The sequence below is a fragment of the Protopterus annectens genome, chromosome 12.part0, assembly GCF_019279795.1.
Source record: "Protopterus annectens isolate FY-2018-M chromosome 12.part0, PAN1.0, whole genome shotgun sequence".
NCBI lineage: Eukaryota > Metazoa > Chordata > Ceratodontiformes > Protopteridae > Protopterus > Protopterus annectens.
This window is the reverse complement of record NC_056746.1, coordinates 383,074,911-383,100,428: the sequence shown is the minus strand read 5'-3', so window position 1 is coordinate 383,100,428 and position 25,518 is coordinate 383,074,911. Positions and strand designations below refer to the sequence as shown.

Below are 25,518 nucleotides of genomic sequence, written 5' to 3'. Positions count from 1 at the left end.
AACATCCATTTAATTTCCTGACATTCAGTTCTAGTTACTACATCCCCTCCTCTGATATTAGGCTGACAAACCACTAAGACTAGAAATTTAAAATGATGACTGTTCCCTGCTGAGGCAACATGCTTGGCAAGGGTATTTTTATTTCTCTGTATGCTGTATAAATGTTCACGTATCCGGTACCTCAAACATCTGTTTGTTTTTCCCACATAGAACATTTTACAAAGTTCACAAGAGGCCAAGTACACTATTTTCAGTGCTGCAGTCTGCATAGACCTTGAGCTCAAAGACACGTTCAGTCACTGGATGCACAAAAATATCATCACTATTAACACAAGAACAGATAGTGCAGTGATGACAGGGAAAAGTCCCCAGCCTACCAGTAGCTAAACAACTAGGCCTATTAACCAGCTGGTTTGGTGGATTTATAGCAGAGCATTCTCTTCAGAGATCTCGGATTCTTAAAGGTAAACTGTGGAATTTCACCCGGTACCTCCCTACATTTAACATCCGACTGTAGCACTCGCCAGTGTTTAACAATGTCACAAATTACAGATGAATTATTGGAAAAAGTAAGGCACATTCTTGTCCTACTCAAAGAATTCCTAGTCTTATTGTTAGCAGACTCTGTATCAAGAGTATAAATAGGACTCGGAATGGGTGTCACAAAACGAGACCATCTCATTCAGTGCATCTAATATATCATCCTGTTGATAGCCTCTATCACTCAAGTTATTTGATATTATTTCAAAAGACTCGTACATATGGCCCAATCTTTAGTATGTGATTGGGCAGATCTATAAAACTGTCCCTTTAGTATATTTCTCTGTACAAACTTTGGATGCATACTTATAGCATATGTGGTATGTTATTGGTTCTACAAGGTTTATTATACATCCGTGTCTCTATCCTGTCAGGGAACAAAAAAATTGCACATCCAAGAAGGAGACCATTTCATCAGATGAATTGAAAGTAAATTTTAAAAGATTCGTACTGGTGTTAAGATATTCTACAAATTCACATAAAGAACAGTAATCATTCCCCCAAATAAAAAACACATCGTCCACAAAACGACCATAGTGTAGAATGAACCTAGAAAAAATGTTTTCATTAAACAGTCAGACTCCCATTGAGCCATAACCATATTAGCTTAGCTACTGGCACAAACTGTGTCCATAGCTATGCCTGTACGTTGTACAAAAAAGGAGTCTTCAAACATGAACAAATTGTGTTCTAAAATAATATCCAAAAGGGAACAAATCAAGTGAATCTTACTAGTATTATAAACGCTATGATGAGTTAAAAAAAAGTCTGACGTAGTCTTACCCCTATGTCATTGGGGATACAAGTAAAAAGTGATACTACATCTATAGTAACTAGTAATACATCACTATTAAATTCCTTTAGCTTCCATGGATTGTCTTTGTAAAAAAATATCTAGTATCATTTAAGACGTACTCTATCCCATCAAGTGTAGGATGAAGCTGTTTTTCCACATGGATGGAGTTACTCAGTTACCCAGCCCCTGCCAGACACAATGGGTCATATAGGTGGATCAATGGGATTCTTATGTAACTTCGGGAGCCCATGTATTTTTGGTATAACAGGATACTCCACTAACAGATAGTCATAGAGCTGTTTGTCGATGGAACCCTCCATCAACAAATCTTCAACACACTGTTGTACTCTAACCATTAACTTTTGTGCCTGCGGCTCAGTAAGTGGCAGATAAGTATCAGTATCACCAAGCATGTTCTACATAACATGTGAATAGTGAATAGTGAACAGTGTCAAAAACCACAATCCCTCCTCCCTTGTCAGCTGGCCTAAAACACAGAGCATCAGAGGACACTAACTCCATTAAAGCAGAAAATTCTGTTCTAAGATTCTTGGAACCAAAATGTCTCTTACTCAAAAAGTATTCATAAATATCATCCTGACAAATATTATAGGCGGCTTCCACTAAAGGCGGATTTACTGGTATGAATGTGTTGGGTTTCTTAAATTGAAATACGTTCCCAGCATTATTACCATAGCACAATATCAACGGTAAATTTCTCCGAATAAACGTAAATCATTCAAAACATCTGTGAGATTGGAACAGCCTGTAGGTGTAAAATTAAGGTAATAGTTCAGTACCTTTAACTGTTCAGGACTCCGTGTCACACTGGAAAGATTAAACACTAAGGCCTGTGTATTTTGTTCCGCACCACTTGCTCTGTCTCTGGTGCCCCCAAGTTCTGCCTCCTCTTGTTGTAGCCTCTCTCTTTTGGCTTTAATAGCTCAGGTGCAGCTAACAGTAAAAAAGGTGTACTGGAAGTGGATATGTTATCCCCAACGCTGTTTTTACAACTTTTTTTGTGTTTCTGTCTCAAACAGGACAGAACCAGATGGTGGAGGGGCTGCTGTATCAAGCGATGGTGTAAGCATATCTTTCGAGCATGTTGCCGTTTCAGCAACGCTCCACAGTGTATGCTCCTGAGGGAAAACATCAGTTTCAAGTCCACTACTAAATGTATGTGCTTGACTGCAAATAGGAATAGTGTTTCTCACAGCACGTGCATAATTACGTCCCTGATTGTCTGCCCTTTCAGCAACCCAAGAAAATATGTGCCCTGTAGTAAAATCTTTAATGTCACGTAATAGTTTTTTCTTAGTTTCAATCAGGCGCTTTTCATATAGATCCACGTCTGAGAAGTTCATCTAATTTATGATTGTAGGTAAAATAGTCTACTTTATTGTAGATGTTGGAGACAAATTCAAATGTTTTTACGCAACTGGTCAACAGGAATAAAGTATTTTATTAACAATTTCAAATAGCCAGCACTAACTTCAAGATTGTCCATTTGCCATTCTTTTAACAAATCAGGAAGAGAGTTACCGTAAGTAGGCATTTTGCAGATCCTGAGGCCCCTCGATATCACTTTGTGTCGCAAGCAGACTTCAAAATGCAGCCTTTGCCATTGTAGCCTCTTGAACCTATAGAGATTATTTTCAGTGGAATGAAACACTTGTAGGAATTCATTGTCATTGTCCGTTCTCATCTCGTGAGCAGAAGTGGTTGAAGTAGTGGTATCCATGGTTAATAGAGGATTTCTTTCCAAAATAAGTAGATGATCCAAACATCCCATAAAGGAGGCTGCCTGGTTAGCCTCAGGGGTCAGCGCTCATCTTTTATTTTTTGTTTTATTGCGTTTTTATTAAATAATTTTTCCTCTGCATTACTGCAGTTTGGTTTATTTTTATCTCCTTTATAATTATGGAATATTGGCTGTGCAAGAGCAGTGTTGCTTCAAGGCTTGTGTAATGTTTGACCAAAGCTAAATTGATTTGGTTATTGTGTGAGACAGGTATGTTACAGACACTGTTGCTGTACATTGGATACACAGGTTTGATAATTTGTAAATATTTGAAAAAGGGCTTAAGGAAATCCTAACAATGTAAAATGCACTTAACTAAATATTGAAAACTGATTAGAAATGGTTTCCACACGTGTTTTTCCTTCTGATGTGGCAGTGCAGTTTGACCGTGTTCTTTAAAGGTGTGTACATCATACTTTGTTAAAATGATTATATGCGCAAGAATTTCTGTGGAAAGTTGTCTTACTTATTACATTTATTACTACTGCTCCTTCCTTCTTCATGGGACCTCTTTCATTAAGCTGTGTTTTATTACAGCAAAGTTGTGTAGTTTTTCTAATGCAATGACTTAAAACAGATGCAGTTTAGTTAAAACTTTGGGGTGAATTTGTACTGAAGGAAAATTCCACCATCCAATGTTGTTAACCTTGTAATGTTAAGTTGTCAATCTCGCCTTCATTCTTGCTGGATGGGTTCGGAGCCGATCCTCGGCTCCGACTCGGCCACTCTAAAAGCTCGAGAGCTAGTTCCACCGGCTCGAGGCTCCCCTATATCCCACAATGCTAGGTGGTAACTCCTCAGATCTCGTTTGCCGCTACAGCGATCGAGGTGCGTTATTACCGGCTCAGGTTAGTTTTGGTATAGAAACTAGTTTTCTTAGCCTTTTTCCCCTTATTTTAAGTTAGTTTTTTTATAAAGAGTTATTGTAAAGTAGTCTATCCATTCCCTGTTAATTTCCACCCCCCTTTTCCAAAAAAACTATAGAAATTTTCCCTCGGGCCTTAGGCCCAGTCCCTCCCTTCCTAGTAGTGAGTGACTGTGGTTTGTAGAGATTTTATTAATAATTATCTTTAACTTAATTTAATTTAGTTTAATTATTTTTTAAGTGTAATCGGTGTGTGTGTGTTTGTGTGGTTACACTTTCCCCTTAGATATGTCTAAGGAATCAAAGGTCTCAGGCTTTAAGAAGTGTGACTCGTGCTGTCAGAAGATGTCTCTGACAGACGGTCACACTTCTTGTGTGTACTGCCTGGGACCTTTGCACCTGCAGGACTCATGTGCTGTTTGCCATGGCTTCAGCCCTAGAGTCCTGCAGGAACGAAAAAATAAACTAATTTTAAGGGGTTTATTGAAGCCTGAGGGTCCCTCGACTCGATCATCGGGGAAACCCTCGAAGCCTTCCAGACCTTCGGCTCCAGCCTCTGAGCCGTCTTCTGGAGGTCCTAAGGCTATTCGAACATCGGCTCCAGCCGGAGCCGATGAATCTTGAATAAAAGCCCCTACGGTGTCCTCGGCTACGGCTGGAGCCGAGGAAGACACAGCTGAGTCGGCTCCGATCAAGTTGTCGGAACTGACATCTAGAAAAAGGTCCCGATCTCCATCTATTGGCTCCGTTCATTCGGCTTCAGCATCTCCTTTGCTGTCTGAACGGAGCCATAGATCCCACTCTTCTAGATCTTCCAGGTTATCGGACCATGACCTTCAGAGAGTAGTGAGTCGACTTCTTAAGTCCGAGGCACTAGCCCAGATGCTTCAAAGTCCGACTCAACAGTTGAGAACGATTCCCATCACTCAGAATGTTCCTCCTCTGACTCTTGAGTTCGGAGCCGGAGCGGCTCGGACCCGAGACTGTGGTGGCGTCGGAACCGATACCTTTGTCTTCGGTTCCGTCGTCTGCTCCGATGTCTTCTTGGAAGAATCTCGGCGCCAGACTTCCCTCGTCGGCTCCGAGGGGGCGAGTGGCATCGGACCCTTGTCCGACCCCGCTCTTCCTCTCGGTGCTTCGGCGCTGGTGAGTTCGGCTCCGACATCGGCCGCGGAGCCATCACTGTCGGTGCCGGGGGAGGTTTTCTGTTTTTCGGAACGGAGACCTCCGACTCTGCCTGACAGGGGTGCCTTTGAGGTCATGAGAAGCGTGTTAGAACCAGGTTCAACTCCACAAGTCGGCTCCTTCTGACCTTCCCCCCATGGTGCCTCCGGTGATTTCTACTCACTCTCTCATCCCCGACCGTAGAGAGCTAGCTCCTCAAGTTTCCCCAGTGGGGATCTCCTCCTCTTCCGAGGCCTCTCCTGATCCTGTAGGAGAGCCCCCTAGGAAGAGGCAGTGCAAGAGGAAGCACATTGACTCCCCTGAGTCTGTCACCTCTGACACTGACTTAGAGGATTCTGAAGGTTCCCCTCATTCCCCCTCTGAAGATGTCTCCTTTGTAGACATCCTTGAAATCTTAAAACAGAGGGGGAATTGGCCAGCCCTCAACCCTTCAGAGGATGAATCAGTGTATCTTGAGGCATTTAGCTCTCGCCCTTCCACCTCCTGGGTGTCCCCTCCCTTTGACCCCCTTATGCAAGTGGTGGCAAAGAAGGCTTGAGCGGCTCCTGATTCAGTGGAACCCACCCCCAGGAGACCATCAAAATTCATTACGGCCCCCATGGACAAAGAATTTTTGACCAAAGGCGTCTCTGTTGATGCTATGGTGGTGGCTGCGGCCACCAAGAAGGAGTTAGCTGATCCTTCGGTGCCTGTTCATCCTCCTAACAAAGAGTCTAGGTCGATGGACAGGTACGGGAAGCGGATGTTCTCGTCAGTGACCTTTACTATGAGATCGCTGAATTACCTGTGTCATTTCACTCATCTTCAGAGGGATTTGCTCAAGGAAGTGAGTGAAATGTTGAAGGACCCAACAGCTGCGGATTTTCAGGATAGGATGAACTCTCAGCTGGCAACCCTTAATTCTATAACCAACTCCTCCATGCGCCTCCTTTCATATGCGGCGGATGGAGCAAGTAGAGCGGCAGGTACAGGTGTAGCCTTGCGTAGGCATGCCTGGATGCGGCTATGTAACTTTGCGGACCCTTTCAAGGCGTCCTTCACTAATTCCCCCTTTGATGGATCATCCCTCTTTGGTCCTCAAGTGAAGGAAACCCTGACTAGGTGCGAGACTGATGGCAAAACTCTCTCTGCCGTCGGAGTCCGTTTTTCTACTCCTTCTAGACATTACCCCAAAGGCCAGAAGAGGGGAAAGATGTGGTTCCGCAAACAATCTCAAGGAGATTTGCCTGACGCACAGAGTCTATTCCCCTCTAGAGGCAGAGGGGGGAACAATAATAGTAGACACCGTCCTAGAGGCAGAGGGGGCCCACAGAATCAGGGCAGTCGAGAATCCTTTTCCGACAAGCCCTTTCAGCATCCCTGAGGTGTTGCCCGACTGTCCACCTTCGGAGGCAGTCGGGGGAAGGTTGTCACTGTACCCAGAAGCCTGGCTATCCCTAACTCAAGACATGTGGATACAGTCTATCATTTCCGAAGGCTACAGAATCCCTTTCCTTTTCATTCCGAAGCAATCCAAAAAATCCCTTCCAGACATTCCACCCAGTCAAAGGGAACAAGCAGCTTTAGAAATTTCAAAGCTGCTTGCAAAAAGAGCCATTCAACCAGTTCCAGCAGACCAAACAGGATCCGGAATCTACTCCAAATTCTTTTTGGTTCCAAAGAAAACAGGGGACTGGAGACCCATTCTGGATCTCAGCAACTTGAACAACTTTGTCAAGAAAACAAAGTTCCGGATGGTCACGCTGCAGTCCATTCTACCCCTTTTGGGGCGGGACAACTGGATGTGCTCGATAGATCTCCAGGACGTGTACTATCACATCAGAATGAGTCGACGCTCCAGGAGGTTTCTCCGCTTCAGGCTGGGAACCAGTCATTTTCAATTCAGAGCCCTGCCCTTTGGTCTCACTACAGCCCCCCGAGTGTTTACCAAATGCATGGCAGTGGTAGCCTCTCATCTGAGACGACAAGGATTCTAGGTGTTTCCTTATTTAGACGACTGGCTCCTTACAGCCCCCACCAAGCATCTTTTACTTCTCGCCAGAGACTACACCTTTCACACATGTCAGGCACTAGGCATTTCAATAAACTACGAAAAATCTGTCTTGTCGCCGTGTCGTGTTATTACCTTCATAGGCGCAAATCTATAGACAGTCAATATGTCAGCCAGACTCACAGAGCAGAGAATAGCAGACATACACAGGCAGGTCTCTCTTGTCTTGCAGAGCAACAAAGTCAAAGCCAGACTGATCCTGAAAGTCTTAGGAATTATGGCGGCTGCCATCCCCCTTCTACCATTAGCTCGCTTCCATATGAGAATTTTACAATGGGTGCTTTTCACACAATGGTCTTACCAAAGTCTTCCAATGTCCCATCCTATTCGGATAACTCAGTCGTGCAAGAATCACCTCTCTTGGTGGATCACATCTCCCCAGCTCTTCCTAGGGAGACCCTTCGTCCCTCCCCCTCCGGTTGCTACAGTAACAACGGACGCCTCCCTGATCGGGTGGGGGGGCATTACCAGGGCAGGACAGTCCAGGGCATGTGGCAACCATTCGAGTGCCACTTGCACATAAACGTCCTAGAGATGAGAGCAGTGCTTCTAGCGTTGCAAGCTTTACAAGACTCTCTTCCCAAGGGAACTATAGCAATTCAGACAGACAACATGTCTGTAGTGTGGTACATCAGCAAACAAGGCGGAACCAGATCTTACCCCCTATGTCGAGAGGCTCTCAGACTGTGGCAATGGGCGATTTCTTCTCAGCGATTTCTGTTAGCAACGCACATCCCCGGGAAGTCCAATGTGATTGCAGACAAATTGAGCAGAGCTATTCTCATGCCTCACGAGTGGTCTCTGAAGAATTCAGTGTTGGAGAAAGTTTTTCGAAAGTGGTGCCGGCCTTGCTGCGACCTTTTCGCTACTCCCCAAAACAGCAAGTGCGCCGATTTTTTCACTCTTTCCCCAACCAGGCCACCCCAGCAGAGACGCTCTAGTGCATGTTTGGCCCTGGGGACTTCTGTATGGTTTTCCTCCCTTCCCTCTGATATCTCAGCTGATACAGAAAGCCATCGCTCAGGAAGCATCCATGATCCTTATTGCCCCTTACTGGCCTCGACAGGTTTGGTTCCCATTTCTCCACCGTTATCTGTTGGAGCAACCTTGGCATCTGGATCCAGTTCCAGACCTCTTGACCCATCAGTCGGGTCAGTTGCACCACTCCCTTCCTTCTCTGAACCTCACAGCGTGGTTCCTCCAATTCCAACTTTAGCCAGGCTTCCTCTGATATCTCACTCAGTTAGAGATATCTTGATATAGCCTCTCATAAATCTTCCACTCAGAAGATTTATCATAACAAGTGGAAACGTTTTTCCTATTGGGCGCAGTCAAAGAATATAGATCCTTTCACTGCTTCTATTCAATCAGTTCTAGACTTTCTAGCCGAACTTTTCCACTCAGGTTCGTCTCCATCTACCATCAGAGTTCAGTTGGCAGCAATTTCGAACTTTCATGTTGGAGTCTCAGAGTCCTCCATTATATCTCACAAACTCTGCAAAGCCTTTTTAAAGGGAGTTTTTCTCCTCAAACCACCCATCAGAGATCCTCCTCCCCAATGGGATCTCAACTTGGTTCTGACATCCTTAATTTTTTCCCCCTTTGAACCTGCGGCTTCATGTTCAATAAAGTTACTTTCTTGGAAAACACTCTTTTTAGTAGCTATCACTTCAGCTAGAAGAGTCTCTGAACTCCATGCTCTGTGTTGTCGACCCCCTTATCTCCTTTTTCATAAGGATAGGGTGTCCTTGCGTACTAACCCGTCTTTTTTGCCCAAGGTAGCGTCACTGGCAAATTTGAATCAAACCATTGAACTTCCTGTTTTCTTCCCAAATTATTCTAATAGGTCAGAACAAAAGTTACACTATTTAGATGTTCATCCCCAACTTAGGTACTATTTAGACAGGACCAAACAATTCAGGAAATCTGACCAACTGTTTCTTATGCAGAAGGTAGAATGGGCCTTCCAGTTTCTAAAGTGTCTCTCTAGATGGCTTACTTCGTTGATTACCCTAGTGTATGAGATAAGACATCAACAGATTACCCTAGTGTATGAGATAAGACATCAACAGTTGCCATCCAAACCCAGGGCTCATTCAACTAGAGCTTTAGCCACTTCCATAGCCTTCCAAGATAGGCTGCCTATTGATTCGATTTGTTCTGCAGCTACTTGGGCTTCTCCCCATACCTTCATTTCTCATTATAAGTTGGACTTGGCCTCTAGAGACCGAGCCAACTTTGGTTCCACTGTACTCAAGAGTCTGTTCCGATAGGCCACCCGGGACAAGGTGCTAGGGACGCGGTCCCATCCAGCAAGAATGAAGGCGAGATTGACAACTTAACATTTAGAAGTTATGTACCTACCATAACGTTCCATGTTAGTTGTCTTCTCGCCTTCTTTCTTGCGTCCCACCCTCCTTCCCCCTAGCCAGGACAGACCTAGAGGAGTTTTTTCCTTGTTCCTCATGGAATTTTCTTGCTGGCCTTAGCTTTCAAATGAGATCTGAGGAGTTACCGCCTAGCATTGTGGGATATAGGGGAGCCTCGAGCCGGTGGAACTAGCTCTCGAACTTTGAGTGGCCGAGTCGGAGCCGAGGATTGGCTTCGAACCCATCCAGCAAGAAAGAAGGCGAGAAGAAGACAACTTACATGGAATGTTATGGTAGGTACATAACTTCTAATTTTTTTCACATAATATCTAGATATTGTTTAATGGGTAGGATTTTTTTTTTTTTTTTTTTTTTTTTTTACTTCCATTAATTTTCCTGCCATTCAGATCACAACGTCCATGAAGGTCTGTTATTGTTTTCCTTTTAAAATTTTAGAAAGGAATTTCTTAGCCCGCATGAGCAAGACTAGACGGTAAAAATTTTGCAGTTCTTAGGATTGGTCACCCCTCAGTTGTATATTCTGAGGAACAGTCTTCCTAAAGTCAAAGAAGTTGTTTAACCAGCTACAATGAAACTATATTTTTCTAGAATTAGTTCTTGGAGTCATCTTTGTATAAAGAGTAAGAATGAGTTATACTGCTGTGCATAACCAAATTAATAAATACTGTCTTTTTGGGCAGTGAAGTGTTGCTTTTATGTATTTAACTACAAAATTAAGCATAGTATCAAAAACTGCAGGAGTCTGTCATGTGCCTTGCTCGTTCTTTCAAGTGATGACTTCAGTTACTCGTGAGTGAGCATAACTTGACAAATTTTAGACATTGAAAGAATGTGTGGGAAAGGGAGGATCTGGATTTTGTTTTGAAAGAATTACAGCTTTGAACACTAAGAAATACATGATTTTTCACATTGCGTTAAGAAAATATAAATGAACAAAGAACAGATTTTACTAGCCTACTTAAAATAAGCACAGATCCAGAGTAGTTTAGTTAGAAAGGAGCACCGATTGTGCTTTCGTAAACTGAAGCCTAGTACATTACATCAGTATAACAAAGAAAAGATATTCCTAATTTCTAGGCCACACAACCGAAATCCTTTTTTCGGAAGAAGACTAAGCCTGAAAAATAAAATCCCCTTTGTATTGCAGCCCCCATCTTGGCTGTTTTGGGGGTGTATGACTTATTAAAGTATAAGAAACACTTAAGTGTGACTGTAATACATTAGCGGCACATAAAATGTCAAGACATGAATACATCTTCATTTTAAGGGTGGAATTTTTCTTTAACATTGTTCTAAGTGTGAGAGCAGTCTAGTCTAAATTGTTTAATTTTTAGCCTTATACAGTATTTTGATATTTACTGCCGTTTTCTGTTCCTGCTCCCACAGTATGTAAAACTATCATCACATGAAAAGTATTTAGAGAAAATAGTAACAGTGCTACATTTCCAGTACTTTTTAAATCAGTGTTCCTGGATGCATCGCTGTTGGAGTCAAGAATAGACAATTTAAAAAGGTGAGAAGTAGATCTCCTTTGGCTATAAATTCCTATATCACTGAGAGCTTCTGTCAAGAAAAAAAATGCAAATAGAGTATTCAGAGTAGACGTATCAGAATGCTATTGGGTGTATGCTCTGTTAACTACATTGTTACTTGGTGTGTCTGTCTATAATTAGATATTTCAGCTTGGTAAAGAAATGAGTTATCCATTCTTAACTTACCAGATTAAAAAATGCCCTTCACAGAAAGTGTTTGATTAGGTCCTAGCCTGCTAGAAGCTGCATGTTGACCTAAAAAAAATGATTAAGGAAGAACAATTAAAGCTGTGCCTGGAGACTTGTATAAAAAGTTGTCAGAGAAGAAAAAAACACTTTAGTGCATTGTCCTGTAAATTAGAAGTCTTATGATCATACTGTAGCACTTATTTTAAAACAGAGTTTCGGTGGTCAAAAGAAAAGCATCACCAATGGGATGTTAAATAGGAACCAACCAACAAGTTAGTGAAAGAGGTTTGTACATGTTCTTCTTGTTTCACTGTTGCAGTCATTACATTTGAGTAATCCTGCTGGCAGGTTGCCCTCAGTCGGCCTGAATTCCAAAGTCCTGGGTCCTGCGTCGGCTGCTGTCGCCCCTTCCTTGACGTCAGGGGTATAAAAGATACAGCCAATGACATTTTCTTTAGTCTTTCTTGCTGCGCGGTGCCTGAAGCAGTTTGCAAGTGCCGATTGGCCGACTCCTGAGATTTTCGTGTTCGAGTTTCAGATCCGAAGTCTTCAATAAAGCTAAATACCCCTTTGGGGAAACTTTTTTTTTTGCTCCAGACCGATGTCAGAAAAAGTTAATAATTGCATTTCTTGTGGAATGCAAATACCTCATAAGGACTTTAATTCTTACTGTATTCTTTGCCTAGGCCCTGATCACAACGTTGCTGGTTGACTGTTTTGTGCTAGGTTTAGCCAACACACTATTAAGCGTCAGTATGATTTTGCTTTAAACTATTTTGGACGCCGGTTTAATTATCCAGAAATGTCGGATACCCATCTGACTACTGGAGTTCACAAAAAACGCAAAGAAAAGGAGAGAGAGAAAGACAACCGAGGCCCAAAACCGACGATGAAGCTTCTCCTAAGCCAGTCGCCGGTTCTCAGTGAGGCGCTTTCGCAGCCCCTGACACCCGCTACTTTAGAGTTGCAGGCCGCTACCGACTCCCACGTGGAGTCGGCCATGCCGCTGGCAACTCAAGGTACTGGAGCCTCTGATACTATTCCTTCAGATGGGTCCGGAGCCGCTGAACAGGCACCGGCTTCTGAGGGTGTATTCAGACCTAAACATCTTTACATTAAACCAACCTCAGCTTCAAAGGCAAAGACTAAAGCACCTTCTAAAGCAAAGAAACAAAGTCAAGAGCCACGTGGACAGGCCTCTATGCCCAAAAAAACAGATGCTCAAATTGGCTGAAGACTTAATTACCTTGATTAGGGTTTCCCTTGCCCCTCCTGATAAGAGGCATAGGCAAGAGACTGACTATGAATCTTCAGATCAGGTTTCTATTTCTTCTGATTCCTCTTCTGATCAGGAATATTTTCTTCCCCCCTATGAGGATTCTGATGCTGAAGAATCCATACCTTCAGCTTCTCCTCCAGAGGACTATTCTTTGGGGAAACCTTGCATACCATGAGGGAGCATTTCCACTGGGAGAGCCAAGATTTTTCAGAATCTAAAAAGAGGCTCAGGGATTTCCTTTTACTACCTCAACATAGGCCATTAGCCATTCCACCTGTGTTAACCCTGCTGCAGACCCAGAAACTATTTCACAGGGTCCCAAAGGAGTTGAGGCTTCCGCTGCAAAAAAACCCTACCCCCTCTGACAGAGATTCTAGGGCACTGGATAGATGGGGGGAAAAAGGTTTGCACATCTGCTACCTTGGCTGTAAGGGCCTTAAACTGTCAGTTTCATATGCTCAAGTATCAGCAACATGTCATGTAATTGCTTAAACAGAAAATGTTATTAAACTCAATGTGCAGAAAACAAGGAAATGCAGGATTTATTGCATGCAGCTGAACAAGTTGGAAAGCATACTTTGCAATGTGGTTTTGATTCTTTGGAGGCCTCCTGCAGGGCCGCAGTTATGGGTTCTGTAATTAGGAGGCATGCTTGGTTAAAGGAACAAAATCTGCCTGATTATGTCAAGGTTAAATTATTAGATGCACCTTTACAGCATGATACTTTGTTTGGTGTTAAGGCAGAGGAGGTGTTAAAGAAAATGGAGGACAAAGCTAAATCTATGCAAACTGTCAAAGATTTTTTACAAGTACATCCACCTAGGTTTAGCAGACACTGGCCTACAAAGATTTGGTCCTTTCCTGTGTCAGACGGACTTCAAAGGGGCAGATCCAGACACCCTAGAGGCAGATCCCAGGCGCAAGGTTCCTACAGGTCAATGCAATGGGGTGCTTCTACCTCCAAAGTTGGAGAAGACAAATCACAACCATACAGGAAGCAGTCCCAATGACCTCCCGCCTGTCAGCACCAAGCACTTATCTCCTGGCAGTACCCTTAGGGGGAAAATTAGCACTTTTTTCTCAAAATTGGCACATTATAACCCAGGACAAGTGGGTTCTAAATGTCGTGTCACAAGGGTACAAGTTCCATTTCCATTCCCTGCCAAAGGCAAACCTTTGGCCAGATCTGCCAAAAATCAATGGGCAGAGGCACAAAAACAAGTCTCATCCCTCATGGACATGGGGGCCATTCAACAAGTACCAGAGCAAGAGCAGGGACAAGGATTTTACTCAAGACTGTTCTTGGTACCCATAAAGGACAAAGCCTGGAGACCAATACTGGACCTATCTATTCTGAACACATTCCTGGATATACCAAAATTCAAGATGACTTTGCAGCAGCTTCTGCCCATGCTGGGCAAGAACGCTTGGCTGGTGACTTTAGACCTAAAAGAGGCGTACCTGCATCAGACAGTTATGCAGAAGATACCTCAGATTCAAGGCTGGCTCAATGCATTACCAATTCTCTGCACTGCCCTTTGGCTTATCTACTGCGCTCAGGGTCTTTACAAAGTGCCTGGCACGAGTAATTGCATTCTGCAGACAAAGAGGAATACAAAAATATCCTTACTTGGACTGTCTAATTCAAGCAGAGAACAAGGACATTCTTCTACAGCATCTGGCGTTTGTGAAAAGACTTCTAACATGCCTAGGGTACACAGTCAACGAAAATAAATCTAAACTAGTACCCTCTTAAGAGATAATATTCCTGGGTGCAAGCTTAAATACAACTGCCCAGATGGCTTATCTCACGCCAGACAAAGGCAACTGACTACCTATTTCAAAATGTTGGCAACAAAGGCCCAGTTATCTGCAAGAAAAATTCTGCAGGCTTTGGGCTTCATGGCATCCTGCATCCTACTAATTCCATATGCAAGACTGCATATGAGGAAACTTCAATGGTACCTAAAAAGTGTTTAGACTCAACATTGCCACAGCCTGGAAACAATGATTACTCTCATTCCCTGCCTACAATAGGAGTTTCGATGGTGGGCAAAGGCTTGTCACCAAAACAAGGGACAGCCATTCACATTACCCCCAGCCAGGCAGACACTAACAACAGACACAGATTATGCCTGGGGGTCCCACATGGCAGGAAGATGCATTCAGGGCACATGGTCCTCAACCCAAATGCATCTACATATCAGCTGTTCAAAATGCCTTGACAGCCTTCAAGGACCTACTTCATCCGGGGCAACTACTGATAAACACCACTGTCATGTGGTATATAAACAAGCAGGGGGGCACACATTCTTACCCCCTTTGCAGACTAACCATGACTTAGTGGGACACAGCATTAACTTACCAAGTACATCTGCAGGTGCAATTCCTGCCAGGAAGGAAGAATACTCTGGCAGACGAACTAAGCAGAAACCTCATGGATCCCCACGAGTGGCAGCTGGATCCATAAGTCTTCAGCATGATGATAAAGAAATGGGGATGCCTGGACATAGATCTATTTGCCTCCCCTCACAACTACTACCAACTAAAAAGATTCTGCACAAGGACTTATCACAGACAAGCATGGAAAGTGGACGCCCTATCTTTCAGCTGGAAAAACCTGTCAGTATATGCCTTTCTTCCACTGCCTCTCCTCCCCAAGGTACTCCTAAAGGTCAGACAGGAGAAGCCAAAAATGATACTGATTGCCCCAGACTGGCCCCGCCAGTGCTGGTTTCCAATCCTAAAGACTTTGTCTCAATGCCCAGCTTGGATCTTACCTCAAATACCTCATCTACTGTCCCAGCAAAACAATCAGATCCTGTGCAGCCAACTCAGGACTTTAAACCTGGCAGCATGGCGGATAATGTAGTCATACAAAACACACCTCTCAGTAAAGCTGTGATGGATGTCATTTTGGAGGCCAGAAGGCCTAGTACTAGAAAATGTTATGCTGGAAAATGGAAGAGATTCTGTGCTTGGAACCAGGCACAAGGAACTGATACAGCTGTGCCAAAAATTCTTCAGATTTTGCAATACTTAACTGAGATGCTGGACAAAGGCCTATATTTTTCATCTATTAAAATCCATGCCTCTGCCATTTCAGCTCATTACAATACAGAGCCACCAGTCTTTTCTTATCCCTTATTAAAACAGTACCTCAGAGGAGCCAAAAATGTAAGGCCTCAAAGGAGTTCACCAATGCCTGCATGGGACCTCAACTATGTCTTGCAAAAACTCACCCTGCCTCCTTTTGAGCCAGCTGCTACTGCTGATATCAAGTTTTTATCTTGGAAAACAGCTCTGTTCCTAGCAGTAACTTTTGCAAGACGAGTTTCAGAGCTACAGGCACTCATGGCTGTGGAACCTTTTATCATTTTTTATCCAGACAGGGTCTCTCTGAGGACAAACCCAACATTTATGCCTAAGGTGGTGTCCAGTGTGGCTCTTGACCAAACTACTCACCTGCCAACGTTTTATCCAAATCCACAGAACAAGGGGGAGAGAATTCTGCATTCTTTGGACGTACACAGCTTAGATTCTAATTGGACAGAACCAAAGTTTTCAGAAAGACAGATCAATTACTAGTTGCATATGCTGCAGGATCCCAAGGAAAGGCTATCTCAAAGCAGACTATTTCAAAGTGGATAGGCCACTGCATTCGTTTCTGCTACTTACACCATGGCAAGCCAGTGCCTAAGGGCATTAGACCACATTCAGCCAGAGCTGCAGCCACTTCAGCAGCCTTTCTCAGGGGAGTACCAACTAAGGTCATTTTAGCGGCTGCTACTTGGGAGTTCAGTGCACACCTTTGCAAAAGCACTATCATCTGCCACTCTACTCTAAATCCAGGGCAGGCTTTGCCACTGTGGTTCTGCAGGGCCTCATAGCCGCTCCTAATGCTGTTTAGCTCCAGCTGTTTAGCGTCAGCCGCCCTGCTAGACAGGGGTCCAGGGAAGTAAATAGTGTGGGATGAAATAGCCAGGGAATTGTTATGGCTAGGCTTGTATAGGCCCTAGTGCTGATAGCCTAGTACCAACCTGTGAACCTCCCATCCATAGCTTTGGGACTCTACCCAAATGTAATGACTGCAACAGTGAAACACGAAGAACGTAGTACAGTTGTGTACACTTACCATAAATACTGTTGCAGTCCAGGTTACCCACCCACCTTCCCCCTTTTTCTTCTGATGGAACCTATCTTTCCTTCTCTGATTTATACAACCTATGTGGTGTATTTGCTTGTAGAGGAAGGTAAAGTTTATATTGGTGCATGTGTGTGTGTATATATATATATATATATATATATATATATATATATATATATATATATATATATACACACACACACACACACACACACACACACACACACACACACATATTGGCTACCCTTTTAGGGGGCACCTGACATCTGGGGCAAGAAAAACTAAAGAAAATGGTGTCTGCCGCATCTTTCATACCCCTGACGTCAGGGAAGGGGCGATAGCAGCCGATGGAGGACCCAGGACTTTGGAATTCAGGCCGACTGAGGGCAAACTGCCAGCAGGATTACCCAATTGTAATGACTGCAACAGTGAATACACTCGAACATCTACATTTATGGTAAGTGTACACAACTGAACTTTCTGCACTATACTCCACCTCTAGCATTTTAAGATGCAATTATCCTTAACAAGGACTTCATGCAGTCAAAGTTCTTAAACATTTTTATTACAGTTTGGCTTATTCCGTCTGAAGTGTTATGCAGTGATTTATTTTTGAGCTGTGGCCTTATGGAGGGGTTTCTGTAAAATGGGACTATTTTCATTCATAATTTTTAAGTTGTAATGAACAAAAAGGGTGAGTTTCAAACTTTGTTGGAGAAATGTTTTTGTAAGAGTTTTCATGTTTACGATCTAGTATGTTTACTGAAAAAATGGTTATCCCTAATTTGGTAACATCGTCCTTTGAAACTCGTTTTAATTTTAATCAGTCTTGTTGGCTAGGTTTCAAAACATGTTAAGTACAAAGGACGAATGTCTTTCAGAGGGTGATCTAGAAATATCTGTCATGTTAGGTGACCTACTGAGTTGCACACTGCAACTGTGAGAGTCAAATTTGGGTCAGAATGTAGCTTTATTGTATTCTTAAACCAGTAAGTCATACTGTCAGCTACCTGGTGAGAGGCAGGTTGTGTCCATGACATGCAAGGACACAAGGCAGATGTCCTAGAAGGTCCCGGGTATTATTTTGTATTTATATAGTTATTGCTGCCTTAAATGCATGTCTGAATAACACCAAGGACAGAAAGTTCATTTTGTTAAGTCAAATCTGTCTTGAAAATTTTGAACCAAAGTTTTTTCATCCAAATAATTTGTTGAACAGTAGGTTAATGAACAAAACCACTGTATAAAAATGTACATACACAAACTTATCACCACTGCTTTTGACCATTTATGTAATAAGGGTATTTTTGTGTCCAGTGAAATGAGAAGGGACTCGTGGGATCCCTTTGAAAATGTATTTCTTTCCTGTCCCTTGAAAAGCATCATTTCCAAAGGTGTGTTGTATCTGTTTTCGTAGCAAGTTTTAACAGTTGGTGCATTTTAGTTAGTTTTATTAGTGATTTTATTTTTGTTTGTTATGTAGCATCAGTTAAGACCTATAAGCATGATACTAAACATTTCCTGTGTTTCCTAGGTCCTAGCCGCACAGATGAGGACCGCACTGAGGACCGCAATCGACGTGAGGAACGCCTCTTAACAGGGCGATTAGAACGAGAGCAGGAAAAGCTGCTTAGGTAGGAGCTGCAAGCTCTCTTCTCCAACTACAGCACCTTAAATTTCATGTGTTAATAAATTAGTAAGTTACACAGGTAAACTGAATAGACAGGCTGCAGTTTTCAGGCCTTAATGAAGAGGTATTTGTGAGTGAAATACAACAATCTCTGGGAACATTTTGCTAGCAGTGATTACTGAAGTTTTCATAATTCTTTACTCAAGAAAGTTGTGCATTCGTGTTTGTCAACAATTGTGTGGTTTTCCTTTCATTTCACGACAGGCTGCTTTGAGCATCTTTTATTAGACTTTCCATTCCCAGTTTGCAATATGCAAAATGTACAAGCCTGAAAATTAGCCTTAATTACACAGAGCACCATATGCAGCAGTGGCAGCACAGAGGTGAATTTTCAATAATCCCCCCCCCCCCCCCCAGGCATTTTTCTGCAGCTAGTTTTCACCTTTAGCCAAGATTGTCCAAAAAGCAGCATTGTTTATAAATGGTTGTCTGTAAGGTATCTTAGGTAACTTTTCTGACATGGTTTTATTTTTCAAACCAGTTTTCCTCATGTTATCCATAGTGCCACAGTATTGCTGTTGCTTTCTTGTTTAGTTTCCACCGAGTTAAAATGCTATAAAAAAGAAGTTAAGTACTCACCATAACGTTCCATGTTTGTTGTATATGATCTCGCCCTCATTCTTGCTGGTCGGTTTCAAGACTGGCACATACTAAAGCTCGAGAGCTCTCAGTGGCTCGAGGCAACACTGTATCCCATGATGCCTAGCGGCTGTTCCCCGGATCTCGTTTGAGAACTAACACTAGACTATACCATCTCATCCCATAAAAACAAAATGAAATAGATGCACTGCCCCTACTTTGAAACAGGCATGAAGAGAGTCGGGCACCTATAGCCAATTTATAGTTCCCCTCAATCCTCTCGGAAGGGGGAAAGGAGGGTGGGTCGCAAGAATGAAGGCGGGATCATGGACAACAAACATGGAACGTTACGGTGAGTACATAACTTCTTTGTTATGTTGTCCTATCTCGCCTTCATTCTTGCTGGTTGGGACAGCAACCCCAGCACCTTCATCTTGGGTAGCTCAAGGGAAAGTGTGGCTCCAAAGGAAGCCCTGTTCCGGGAGGCCACATCTACTTTGTAATGAGTAATAAAGGTGTGAGGGTTGACCCATGTGGCAGCTGCACAAATTGAGTCCAAAGGAAGATGTTCTTCATCCCACATTGCTGCAGTCCTAACACTTGGGTAGTCCGCTGTCCCAGTCGGCCCGAATACCAAAGTATAAGGCTGACGTCGGTCAAGGCGCATTAGTCTGACGTCAGGACGTCAGGGTACAAATGCGCATGACCGACGTCATATCCTCAGTCTTTTTTGCCGCATGGTCCGATGCAGAAGCAGTATTGCGAGTGCAGGTTGGCGTTCTGAAATTTTCTGAAGTCGGAGTTTCAGACCAAATCAAAGTTGGCTAAGTACCCCGTTGGGGAATATTTTGGTTTTTTCTTGCCTCAGTATTTAACCGGATGTCAGAAAAAGTGAATAACTGTATTTCTTGTGGGAAACAGATACCTCATAGGGATTACCATACCTTGTGTATACCTTGCTTAGGGCCTGAGCACGACGTTGTTGGATGTCGCTCTTGTGCTAGATTTAACAAACGCACTATAAAGAGAAGATTAGACTGTGCCAGGTTAGTTTTGGGAAGCGTTGTAATTATAAAATGCCGTCGGATGCTCCGGCGCCCGCTTCGCCTAAAAAGCGCAAGGACAGAGCAGCAAAGCCTAGGTTGGAAGAACCGTCTGTCCCGGACGTCGGTTCTTTAGAGGGCTCAGTGGAGCCGGAGGTTCTGCCAGAAGTTTCTTTGGAGGCTCAGAGAGACTTTACTGTTACAAGATGTGTCCTCTCAGGAGGTAGGCTAGGCTGAGGGGCTTCTCAGGTAGCTGTTCTCCCGTCCCTTCCTAAGGTGGGTAGGCCCACCACTTCTGTTTACAAGGCTTCTTCGAGAGGCAGGCCAGGTTTAACCTCAGTGGGTGTCTCTCCTAGTTCTTCAGGGTCTCTGCCTAAGAAACATATGCTTAAAATGGCAGAAGATTTGATTACTATGATTAGAGGTTCTATGCCCCTCCTGATAAGAGGCCTAGGGTGGAACCTGAGCTTGAGAGTTTTGAGCAGTGTTCGAGGCTTCTGAGTCTTGGCTGAAGACTTACAGGAGTATCCTCCTTATTCTGATTCTGATGTAGATGATTCTACCCTTCGGCTTCTCCTCCTGAGGATTTTTCTTTTCAGAGACTCTTCATTCCATGAGGGAGCATTTTAAATGGGAAGGTCAAGATTTCTCTGATTCCAGGAAAAGGCTTAGGGAAATTTTGTTTCTACCCCAGCATAGGCCTTTGGCTATACCTCCTGTTCTGGATGTGGTGGAAGATGTTTTTGCAGAGGCTTCCCTGAACCCTGATTCTTTGCCTCCTGCCCCAGTTAAACCGGATAGGTATTATAGGGTGCCTGAAGCTCATAAGTATCTTTTTAAGAGTCCTAGGGCAGACCCAGAAACGGTTTCTCAGGGGCCTAAAGGTGTTAAGGCTTCTGTTGTTAAAAATCCTGTTCCTCCTGATAAAGAGGCAAGGGCTTTGGATAGATGGGGAAAGAAGGTGTATACTTCTTCCACTTTAGCCATGAGGGCTTTGAATTGCCAATTCCACATGTTAAAATACCAAAATTATCTCCTTTCACAATTGAAGTCTAAGGTGGATGCTCTGGCGGAAGGTATTGAGTGTAAAGAGTTGCAGGATTTAGTTCATGTTTCTGAACAGGTGGGTAAGCATTCTCTGCAATGTGGTTTTGATGCTGTACAGGCCTCTTCGAGGGTGGCTGCCACTGGTTCTGTTCTTCGCAGGCACGCCTGGCTGAGGGATCAGAATTTGGCTGAGCATGTTAAGACAAGGATTTTAGATGCTCCGTTGCAGTCTGATGTGTTGTTTGGTTCGCCTGTGGAAGCAGTTTTAAAGAAAATGGAGGACAAGGCTAAGTCTATGCAGACTGTTAAAGATTTTTTGCAGGTTCAGCCTCCGAAGTTTAGTAGAAATTGGCCTACTAAGGGGTGGACATATCCTTCTTATGATTCCCAGTCTAGGGGTAGGTCTAGACGTGGTAGGGGCAGAGCTCAAGGTTCTTTTAGGCCTAGAACAGGGAGTTCACCTGCTCAGTCTTCTGGTGAGGGCAGGGGTCAGTCCTTTCGTAAACAGACCCAATGACCTGCCTTTTCAGCTGCCAGAACCTTCACGTCTGGCAGCACCTTTGGGAGGAAGGCTGGCACTTTTCAAAGAAAATTGGAGTTTAATTACCCAAGACAGATGGGTATTGGATATCATTCACCACGGTTACAGGTTTTATTTCCATACCTTGCCTCCTTTCAAAGGCATGCCAGACATTCCTCCTCTACAAAGAAAAGAGGCTCACAAGCAAATTTCTCTGTTACTCCAAATAGGGGCTATTCAGCCGGTTCCTGTGCCAGAAAGGGGCCTAGGATTTTATTCTCGCCTGTTCCTAGTACCAAAAAAGGGGAACACGTGGAGACCAATTTTGGATTTATCTATCCTCAACACTTATCTGGACATTCCCAAGTTCAAAATGTTGACGTTACAACAGCTTTTACCTCTGCTGGGAAAAGATCACTGGATGGTAACTTTAGATCTCAAGGAGGCTTATCTTCATGTGCCTATCAGACTAAGTTGCAGGAAGTATCTGCGTTTTTGAGCTGGAAATTCCCATTATCAGTTCTCTGCATTGCCCTTTGGCTTATCTACTGCGCCCAGAGTATTCACAAAAGTTCTGGCTCCAGTGATAGCTTACTTCAGGCTAAAAGGAATACAAATCTATCCTTACTTGGACGACTGCCTGATTCTGGCTCAAGAAAAGGAAGACCTTTTTCAGCATTTGGAATATGTAATAGCAGTGCTAAGATGCCTGGGGTATTCTGTGAACGAAATAAAGTCCAGTCTAGTACCCTCTCAAGACATGTGCTTTCTGGGTGTGAGACTGAATACAGCAACCCAGATGGCCTTTTTAACCCCGGACAAACAAAAGAATCTTTCCCTTTACTTCCATCAACTATCTCTTCAGTCCGGGCTGACTGCAAGGACAGTCCTTCAATTCTTAGGGTTCATGGCATCTTGTATTCTGGTGCTTCCCAATGCCAAACTGCATATGAGGAAGCTGCAATGGTATCTCAAAAATGTATGGACACAGCACTGCCAGGATTTGGACACTGTCATTCAAATAATACCTTGCATTCAAAAGGAATTTTTGTGGTGGGCTCAGGAATGTCACCTAAACAAGGGACTCTCTGTGACCCGGCCAGAGGCGAGTCAGATTCTAACGACAGATGCCTCAGACATAGGTTGGGGAGCTCATCTGAATGGAAAGTGGATACAAGACAAGTGGCCTGCCAGACTACAGCATCTACATATCAACATGAAGGAGATGTTAGCAGTCCAGTTTGCATTAATGGCTTTCAAGGAGTTACTACTTCCAGGGCAGGTGTTGATTCTAACAGATAACACAACTGTCATGTGGTACATCAACAAACAAGGGGGAACACATTCTTATCCTCTATGCAGGCAAGCAATGATTTTGTGGGAGACTGCGCTCAGCTTGCAACTAAATCTTCAGGCAAGGTTTCTGCCGGGAGCACAGAACTCCTTAGCAGATGTGTTAAGCAGGCAAATCATGGATCCCCACGAGTGGAAACTGGATCTTCATGTATTTCGAAAATTGACAGTGTCATGGGGAACTCCAGACATAGATCTGTTCGCTTCTCTGCTAAACCACCAGCTGCCAAAGTTTTGCACGAAAAGATTTCATCACACAGCTTGGAAAGTGGATGCTCTTTCTTTCAGTTGGAAAAATCTTCATGTGTATGCCTTTCCACCTCTGCCTCTCCTCCCAAAGGTACTCCTAAAGGTCAGACAAGACAAGCCAAGGATGATTTTAATAGCTCCAGATTGGCCTCGGCAACACTGGTACCCATTACTGAGGAGTCTGGTAAGGAAGCCTCCATGGCCTTTACCTTTGATTCCACACCTATTGTCTCAGAGGGACGGTCATCTACTCAATGTCAAGCTTCACTCTCTTCATCTAACAGCCTGGCATATTCTGTTTTGAACCACAGCAGGTCTCAACTTCCTCAACAAGTTTTGAATGTGATTATGGAAGCCAGAAGACCTAGTACAAGGAAAGTGTACGCAGAAAAATGGAAGAGATTTTTATTTTGGAGTGCAGCAAAGGATTTGGAGGTTTCTGAGCCTAATTTGAGTGTGGCTCTTCAATATCTTACTGAGTTATTGGACAAAGGTTTGTCTTTCTCTTTCATTAAGATTCATGCTGCAGCAATTTCAGCTCACTATGATTGTGACCCACCATTGTTTTCTCATCCTTTGTTCAAGCAATTTCTTAGAGGGGCAAAGAATATAAGACCCCCACGTAGAGCTCCTACTCATGCTTGGGACCTCAATTTTGTGTTGGAGAAACTTACTCTACAACCTTTTGAGCCTGCGGCTACTGCTGAATTGAAATACTTGTCATGGAAGACTGCTTTTTTGTTGGCCATTACTTCTGCAAGAAGGGTTTCTGAATTGCAGGCCCTTATGGCGGTTGAGCTTTTTTTGATTTTCCATAAGGATAGGGTATCATTACGTACTAATCCTTCCTTTATGCCTAAGGTGGTCTCTAGTGTGGCTTTAAACCAAACTATTCATTTGCCTACTTTTTATGCAGATCCCCAAAATAAGGGGGAAAAGATTTTGCACACTTTAGATGTACACAGGCAGTTGCGTTATTATTTAAGCAGGACTAAGGATTTTAGGCAGTCTCAGCAGTTGTTTGTTTCTTTTGCTTTGAGTTCTCAGGGCAAGCCTGTGTCAAAACAAACTATTTCTAAGTGGATTGGGTTTTGCATTGCATTTTGTTATTCCCATCATGGCAAGGAGATTCCAGCTGGGATTAGGCCTCATTCCACTAGGGCTACTGCCACTTCAACAGCATTTCTAAGGGGGGTGGCAACTAAGGATATTTTGGAGGCAGCTACTTGGAGTTCAGTGCATACTTTCTCTAAGCATTACCACCTTCCTCTTTACTCTAAATCTAGGGCTGGTTTTGCCACGGCTATTTTGCAGGGCATGTTGACAGCTCCAGCTTCTTTATGATTTGCCAGCCTCCCTTGCCTCTGCTTTGGGATTCTACCCAAGTGTTAGGACTGCAGCAATGTGGGATGAAGAACATAGTACAGTTTTGTACCTACCATAAATGTAGATGTTCAAGATCCACATTGCTGCAGTCAATTTACCTCCCTCCTTCCCCTCTGTGTTTAGGGGTGGTTGTGTGGGTGGGGTTGTACTTTTGTAAATTTGTATATATTGTACTTATATTTGGTACAGGAGTGTTTGGTGTTTTTTGGTTTTGGCCTTATCTTTTTAGGGTCTTCTGACATCTGGGGCAAGAAAAGACTGAGGATATGACGTCGGTCATGCGCATTTGTACCCTGACGTCCTGACGTCAGACTAATGCGCCTTGACCGACGTCAGCCTTATACTTTGGTATTCGGGCCGACTGGGACAGCGGACTACCCAAGTGTTAGGACTGCAGCAATGTGGATCTTCGAACATCTACATTTATGGTAGGTACAAAACTGTACTTTTAGCTTGGAAGGCAGTAGAAGTAGCCATGGCTCTAGTTTAATGTCCTGTAATTCTGCCTGGAAGCTGTTTGTTATGCAGGTTATAGATATAAGTGATGGTATCTGTGAGCCATTTTGATAAGGTGATATTTGAAACTGCAACACCTTTCCTGTTGTCTGAAAAAGACACAAAAAGTTGGTCGGATTTTCGAAATTCTTTGGTCATATGTACGTAAAAACGTAGCTGTCTATGCACTTCCTACTGATGAAGCTTGTATTCTGCCTTGTTGCCATGATTAGAGAAAAATACAGGTAACTCAATAGACTGGTTCAAATTGTCCTCAGAACAAACTTTTGGTAGAAAGGAAGGATTCATTCTGAAGTACCCTCTGTCTTTATGAAAGATTAAATAGGGAGGACAAATAGACAGAGCTTGCAATTCTGATACT

At 43.4% G+C, this 25,518-nt stretch overlaps 1 protein-coding gene across 1 annotated transcript in view; it reads left to right on the top strand.

Moving 5' to 3' along the window:
- Positions 1-25,518, top strand: part of TNRC18 (trinucleotide repeat containing 18) — a 725,141-nt gene that overhangs the window by 95,521 nt on the left and 604,102 nt on the right. The window contains exon 3 of the mRNA XM_044088920.1: positions 18,309-18,408. Within this exon, the coding sequence (XP_043944855.1) occupies positions 18,309-18,408 (100 nt within the window). The remainder of the gene's footprint in view (positions 1-18,308; positions 18,409-25,518) is intronic.